Source organism: Mustela erminea, chromosome 8 (assembly GCF_009829155.1).
Source record: "Mustela erminea isolate mMusErm1 chromosome 8, mMusErm1.Pri, whole genome shotgun sequence".
Classification (NCBI taxonomy): domain Eukaryota; kingdom Metazoa; phylum Chordata; class Mammalia; order Carnivora; family Mustelidae; genus Mustela; species Mustela erminea.
In genome coordinates, this window is record NC_045621.1 from 71207677 (window position 1) to 71215285 (window position 7609).

A 7609-nucleotide genomic window follows, 5' to 3' on the forward strand; every position below is an offset into this window, starting at 1 on the left:
GGGTCTCTCCCACAGAATCACCCCTCTCTCCCAACAATGCCCACCCCAACCCAGCTCCTGAAGCAGAAATTCTCGAAGTATGAGTCCAAAGAACCTCGCTCTATAATCACCGAGAGGCTTATTAAAAATCCTACTGGAGTCACATATATTGAATTAAAATCTCTTGGGTGGGCTCAGGAACCTGCACCTTTAAAGAAGCTTCTGTGATGATTTTGGGAGCCAATAATCTAAGGATATCCTTCAGCCAATATTAGTCATGGTAAAAACACATCATCCTGTCCATTTTTATTTCTGTCCAACAAACATTTCTTGGATGTTTACTGTGTGCCAGGCAACGGCTGGACCCACGAGCCTTTCATTCACAAAGCTCCCAGGGAAAGGCACAGCACTCTAAACAGGGAGGGTCCTGTTAACAATCTTCTGATAGGTTTAGAATTCCTGTCCTTAGGATCCCTTCCACACCCACTGCCATCATGGGAGGACTGAAGTCTGCTGCAGAGAACTACAAATCTTGCTTAAGAGAAAAGCCCACTCCTCCTCTGTTTTTCACCCCACCAATCCAGGGCCTTTCTATCCTTTGGGACTGTGAAGCCAAGAGTTTGCATGTGCTCAAGGCATCTTCAAGGGGTAAGAGGATGAGGCTTGTGGAGAGGGATTGTAAGAGACTTCTTAGGAACAACTGTAAACACACAGAAGACCAGAGTGCCACCCTCCAACACTTCTGTCTGCAAGAAAAAAAACTTGTTGTTCAGATGGGAGACAAGGGCTGTCATGGGGGTGGGGGTGGGGGGTGGCTGCCTGTGTTAGCAGTATGGGAGAGATTTCAAAGCATTCCTACATCAAACACAACCTGGCAATCAGGCTCCTCTGCTGTCACCTCCCACTGAGAACTCACAGCACCAGGACCTAGCAGGGCAAGTGACCCTTGGGAATTCATGACTTGAACAAGCAATAAAATTAGTAAGACATTTCTCTCATATGCTGTGAACACCTAGGAGACAAACCTTAAATGTACACAAAGTATCCTAGGTTCACATATTTCTACAGACATTTTCTCCAATGATATCTTCCTATCTCTCATTAGAAAATTACAGATTCGGATTCTTCTGAAATAGGTTTATAATATATCTGAGACTTGTGCCATTAATGAATCTCTTGTTCCTTTGGCTTGAGAACACTCCCCCCCCCCCCCGCCCAGATCTTCCCGTTCTTACACAGTAGGTTCTTGGCATATATTGAATCTGAGTCTGAGATAATCAGAGTCTTAACTCCAATCTGAACGAGTCAAAAACCAGTCCAGGAGTAGAGATGGCAACTCTGGGCTCCAAGGTGTAGGATATACCAAAGCCTGAGATATTAAAAGGAGTAGAGAGGATGGACAGAATGTAGTTCTCTGTAAGCAATTACCAGAGAATAGCAATTGGGTCTGGACAAATACTGAACATCCCACCCACCCACACTCACTCATAGTTTTGGAAACAAAACAATGCGATTAAAAAAATCTCATTCTCTTTTAGGACATGTTCTTCCACCAGCAAAAGTTCAATCTTTAAAATTTTGCTTCAGGGAAATAGTGTGGACAGCTTATGGGGCATCAAAGTCAATGCTTAATTGTGACAGCGAGGACCCAAATTTTGCCCCAGTGCATAACAGCAGAAACCTGGTCCCTGTTGCAATGAGGTATGCCAAGGTGCCTAGGCTGCCTGTTTTTCCTGAAACCTTAGAGCAAAGGTGCTTAATATGACAGGTTTTGGTCAGACTGGCCAGATAATCAGGCCAGATTTTCTGTCCTACGTCCTAAGTTGCAGCCAGCTAGAAGTCTTCTCCAGAAAGTTTTGCAAGGCCATCCTCCTCCTCCTCTTCCTTCTTCTTTTTTTAAGATTTTATTTATTTATTTGACAGAGAGAGGTCACAAGTGGGGAGTTAGAGACAGAGAGAGGAAGCAGGCTTCCTGCTGAGCAGAGAGCCCGATGCAGGCCTGGATCCCAGGACTCTGGGATCATGACCTGAGCTGAAGGCAGAGGCCTAAACCACTGAGCCACCCAGGTGCCCCATCCTCCTTCTTGACTTGGTCTTAGCAAGTATAGACTCTGGGCCTAGGAGCTGTGATTAAACAAGTACTTTTTGAGAGAAAGACTTATAGTTTTGAGATAGGAGTGTGCACACTGGGTCATTATGCTGATAAAAACTGACTATTAAAGTCTAGGCAGGCGTGAATGAAGTGTTATGTGACCTCAGCAGCATTTGAGTTGCTGGTATTTTTGTATTAAGAGCCCAGAGTGAGGGACAGCAAAGAAATACTTCTTCATATGAAGCCTGAGCTAGCTCTGAAGGGCTCTATCATTTCCTGATCAGGGAGCTAAAAAAAAAAAAGAGCTTCTATTTTTCCCTTTTCAGACTATTTAGGACCTTTGTCATCTGATTGGTTTTAGGAGAGAACTGAAGTAGCAACATCAAGGTTGAGGGCGATTTTCAGCACAGGATTCTGTTTCCCAATCAAATCCAAGAACTCCAGCGGTGTAGGAACCCCAGACCTCTTAGCTTTTGTGCTCATTCCTAGGTGTGTACTCTCTACTTACTCCCTCCCCCCCAGCCCCACCTTGGCTCAACTTCAGCTTCACCAGCAACACGTTTGGTGTAACTTTGTTTATTCACAAGTTCACATCCCAGTAGGGACTGGCTGCCTGGACTGCGATGGCTCCTACTTTCCAGGCTTCCTGAGAGCAGAATTTTAGGCAAGGACTCAATCGCTCTTTCATGACAAGTGGATCAGTAAAACAATAATAAAACTTCTGTCACCATAACTAAGAGGCTATAATAGATCAAATTCTCAAGGGTACTTGAATAAGCCAAGAGTAGACCCTATTCACACAGATTTAGGAAGCCACTCTCTTTCAAGACTGCTGTGTGTAAATAACATTTATATATTTAATTTGTTATTTTCCTACCGCCCCAAAGACATTATAAGAAATGTTCAAGGACGTTGGAAAGTTTGTCAATGGGAGGCTTGTCTTTGTAACCCTTCTCCTCTTCATTTCCTGTGCCAGTTGCACTTTTATTTCCCGTCTCTCTACGCTCAGTAAACAAAACCATATTATCAAGGGAAAGACGTGAGCCCATTAACATTGTGAGCCCTCAGATTTCACTCGCAAGAGACGACGCAGCACTTATCTGATGGAACAGAAGCTTTAATTGCTTCGAGGTACAAGCCCGTCCAAACCTCTGAGATCTGACCGGTCCCTGGGAAGCCTTTGCGCCCAGGAGCCAAGCCCCTCAGAGAAAACGTGCGCAGCCCGGATGCGGGTGCCAGCCTCCCACCGGCGTTCCACCGCAAGGGCAGTCTTTTTGGACATCCTAGTTGGAAGGGGAAATCTGGTAGACTTCCCCACAAGGCAGAAACCTCTGGCGCCCCAATGCGTACCCGCATCACCCCGCCGCCACAAATGGAAGGAACGCCAACTGAAGGGATGCTGCGAAGTAACGTGAAAATCTAACTGTGAAGATGTCGTGCCGCCCCAGGTACACAGCACTCAGGGCATACAATTTAGTCCCGGGAATCGGAAGGAAGGAGAAGACGAGGGAAAATTAAATCCGTACTCTAGGTTTAGGAAAGGAATAACACCAGTGCCAGGAAAACCGAAAGCGCATAGGACTCAGAGTAGGAGGGGGTTGGGGAGTAATAGTGACCTTCCCGGGGTTGAGGGTGGGGGGAGGCTATGAGCAGTCCCCAAGGGCTGAAGTCCACACTCTTTTTTAACCCGTTCCCCATCTTAGTGTGCACAATCCGCATCCGAGGGGTCAGCCACCCACCGATGCAGAAGAACAATCTTCTCCCCCTCTGTCCTCACCGGAGCCGCCTGTTCTGCCTTTCCGTTCCCGCTCCGTCCAGTACCTGTCCGGGTAGCAGGCCTCCTGCGCTCTCGCCCCGCCCTTCCCCAGGCCGCCCCTGGGTCGCGCCGGCTCTCCTCCCGACCCGGGGGGTGCTGGACGGCGGCCACCCGCGGATTTGGCAAAGTTGGCGGCGGGGCAGGCGCGTGGAGCCGCGCGCCAGTCGGGACCCCGGCCGTGCGGGGCAGGCGCCCATTGGCCGGCCAGCGCCACGTGGCCACCCCCGCTGCTATATTAGGCCACTATTTACCACCGGCTCGCTCGCCATGGCTCGGCGGAGGCAGCGCGGGTAGGAAGCAGAGGTGGAGCGGCGCAGCCCGCGGCGGTCCTGCCCGGCCCCGCACTCCGGCCCCGGCCTGCGCGCGGAGGCGGGTGGGCCGGAACCATGAGCTCCTACCTGGAGTACGTGTCGTGCGGCAGCGGGGCGGGTGGCGGCGGCGACGTGCTCAGCTTCGCGCCCAAGTTCTGCCGCGCCGACGCCCGGCCCGTGGCCCTACAGCCCGCCTTCCCCTTGGGCAGCGGCGACGGCGCCTTCGTCAGCTGCCTGTCCCTGGCCGCCGCCCGGCCTGCGCCTTTGCCCCCAGCAGCGCCCGCGCAGCCTCCCGCGCCGCCCCCGGCCGCGCCCTCCTTCTCGCCGTGCACCCTGGAAGGTGCCTACGAGCCGGGCGCCGCACCTGCCGCGGCAGGGGGTGCAGACTACGGCTTCCTGGGGCCGGGGTCGCCCTACGACTTCCCGTGCGCGCTCGGGCGGCCGGCGGACGACGGCGGGGCGCACGTCCACTACGCGACCTCAGCGGTCTTCTCGGGCGGGGGTTCCTTTCTGCTCAGCGGCCAGGTGGACTACTCGGCCTTCGGCGAGCCCGGCCCCTTGCCGGCATGTCTGAAGGAGCCAGCCGACGGCCACCCTGGGACCTTCCAGACCGCGTCCCCCGCCCCTGGTGCCTACCCCAAGTCGGCTTCGCCGGCCTCCGGCCTCCCAGCCGCCTTCAGCACCTTCGAGTGGATGAAAGTGAAGAGGAACGCCCCTAGGAAAAGTAAGTGCTTGGGCCTCGGACCGAGCTACTGGGGTCGGAGCCCCCCTCCGAAGAATTAGGCTGGGAGCGCGTCGCAGCTGCCCCTCTTGACGGCCATTTAGAGTTATGGGGGAAATGCGTTCCGAGGCATTATTAAAGTGGGCGCACTCCATTGAGCATGTCCCAAGTAGACGCTTCGAAAATGGGCCAGGCATTGAGGAAATTTTAGGAGGGAGCTCTCCGTGGAGCTCTGTGTTTACAGAGAACCAGGAGAACTGCTTTGTAACTTTGATTCTAACTAGTGTGCCGCGTCCTCTTGCCCCACTGATGCTCTGTCTTTACATTGCAGGCAAACTCGCCGAATATGGAGCCGCTAGCCCCTCCAGCGCGATCCGCACGAATTTCAGCACCAAGCAACTGACAGAACTGGAGAAGGAGTTTCATTTCAATAAGTACTTAACTCGAGCCCGACGCATCGAGATAGCCAACTCCTTGCAGCTGAATGATACCCAGGTCAAAATCTGGTTCCAGAACCGCAGGATGAAACAGAAGAAAAGAGAACGGGAAGGGCTTCTGCCCTCCGTCACCCCTGTGGCTTCCCTCCAACTCCCCCTCTCAGGAACGAGCACCGCCGCCAAGTCTGGCAAGAAGCCAGGGAGCCCTTCACAGGCCCAAAAGCCCTCATGAGGTTTAGTCTTGAGGCTGAGAAACCTTGGCCTGCAGAAGTCATAGGCTGCCTCACCCCTGTCTAGACTTAGTATGCTCAGTTTGGGATGGAGGTGGGCGTGGGCTGAAATCAACAGAGGTTTCTCTCAGGAAAGGAAGTATCTTAGTGGGCTTCTGAGTTCCAGGCTTAGGGGTACAGATGTCAATTTGAAGTCGCTTAAGCCACTCGTTTGTGTATTATTTGTGTCTTATCAGGGAAAAGGTATCCAAGTGCCAGCCCAGCCCTGCTGCTGTGTTGCCTAACTTAGTCCTATGCAGTCCTTCGGTGCAGAGTGACAAGAGCATTCGTTGCTGATCTCTGCCAGCCCCGGATATGCTCAGAAGAACGTCTACCCAAAGTTTTTCTCATTTTTATTTAAAGGACACTCTACATGTATTCAGCTCGAGATGACCAAAGCTAGTTAGGGCCTTCTTGATCTAGCTAAGCTGCTTCAAAGGTGATCTTCACGTTTGCACTCCACTTGCTTTTTTTTTTTTTTCTTCTTTTCTTTTAAAAGCAGTTTCTACCTCTTCATGTGCCTGAGTGAAGATACAATCGCTGGCTGTCTAGTTAGTAGAGGAACAAATCCACAGGGTGGGTGAACACTAGAACCTGAACTACACCTTGACACCAGTTACTCAGACTGGAATGTAAATATATACAGTATGTATATTTTTAAACAGGTTTGCTTGCAATGAACTTCTATATGACATTTAATGTCAGCATGTAAAGGGTTTGAACTTTTTTTTGTAATAAAAATTACAGAATCTGTTACTCTCTGTTTTTCCTTACACTCCTTTCATTTTCATGATCTTTCTTAAAAGCTAATTTGGTTTCTTCTAATTTCTTGATTCTGCTCTGGGAATTTGTTTAGATTAATAACTCTAAAAAAATAACACATTTTATAGGTTGTATACACCAACTATAGGTAATGGACAATAATCTGAGCAGTTTAAGGGAGAAGAAGAACTACTCTGCCAAATACTCAAGTTAACTAAGGAGTTGCTGTACTTACTTTAAGTCTGCAAGTTTTTGAGTGACTCTAGACTGCACATTAACTCAAAGGTTAGGTGTCCACTGTGTAATGTTGTAAAGCCAAGAAGACACTGTAGAGAGATCTCCTTATTCTTTTGTCTCTTGCTCTCGCGACAAGAAAAGGCAACCTGAAGGATTTGTTAGTTGGTTAGTGTTCTCTGAGAAAGGCAGCTGCACATCCAAAAGTTCTCAATGGCGGACTTCCCTTTCCCAAAGTCAAGAATTACAGAGGAGGCTAGTGGGGCCAGTCGTCAGAGCTTTCCGCTTCCTGTAACCCAGACTGACATCTGGCCTAATACGAGAGCACAGAGGTAACTTTCTATTTGTAAAAACAGAATACTTTCAAGTGACTTCAAAGCACAAAATTTGAAGGATGGCAAGAGTGTGTGTGATAAAAAGCCTCTAAGCTTGTTTCCATCCAGCCCCCCAGCTCCTAACCCTGGAAACATGCATGGTTGGCCAGGCTTTTAGACAACCATACAGAAATACTATGTGAAAAAATGTGACACTAATACAGAAAGCCAAGTAGATATTTGGGACAATTATCAAGGCAGTTCATTTCCCTCACTTTAAAATCTCTCTGCAGTTCAACCAAAGGGCTTCAAGGTTCAAATAATCCAGATATGAACCTCAGTTCTCCTTTTAACTAGACTTTTAGATTCTAGTGTAGTGCTTTAAATCCAATTATTTGGAAGTCTAACAGTTGTGGAGGCTTACTATCCACCATGTGATCGTCTTAGAAGACTGAAATTACACTTAAATTCCTCTCCTTCACACTCACAGTTTCATGGAGTCGGAGAAATAAAATTATAAACTCTAACAAACTCAGCCAATTAGGGGGAAAAGATATCACTTAAAAAGCAGGTCTATCAATATTATTCTTTTTTGTTTGTTTGTTTGTTTGTTTTTCACAGTTTCACTCTCTTTTTTCTTTAAGGTTTTTATTTAAATTCCAGTGTGTTAACAT

At 49.0% G+C, this 7609-nt stretch overlaps 1 protein-coding gene across 2 annotated transcripts; it reads left to right on the forward strand.

The window, feature by feature from the left end:
• The first annotated feature begins 4173 nt into the window (after positions 1 to 4173).
• On the forward strand, positions 4174 to 6359 carry HOXD1 (homeobox D1). Of its 2 annotated transcripts, XM_032356021.1 has the most exons (3): positions 4174 to 4922; positions 5251 to 5414; positions 5823 to 6359. In XM_032356021.1, the coding sequence occupies exons 1-3, from the start codon at positions 4274 to 4276 to the stop codon at positions 5868 to 5870; spliced, it is 861 nt and encodes a 286-aa protein (XP_032211912.1). In that variant the 5' UTR covers positions 4174 to 4273; the 3' UTR covers positions 5871 to 6359. The 2 variants fall into 2 exon arrangements, with proteins under 2 accessions (XP_032211912.1, XP_032211910.1); XM_032356019.1 differs by having other exon boundaries at positions 5251 to 6359.
• Positions 6360 to 7609: the final 1250 nt, after the last annotated feature.

Coding starts and splice junctions, on each gene's coding strand:
- HOXD1 (XM_032356019.1), top strand. CDS start 4,274: ATGAGCTCCTACCTGGAGTACGTGTCGTGCGGCAGCGGGGCGGGTGGC. Junction 4,923..5,250: donor GAGGAACGCCCCTAGGAAAA/GTAAGTGCTTGG, acceptor TTTACATTGCAG/GCAAACTCGCCGAATATGGA.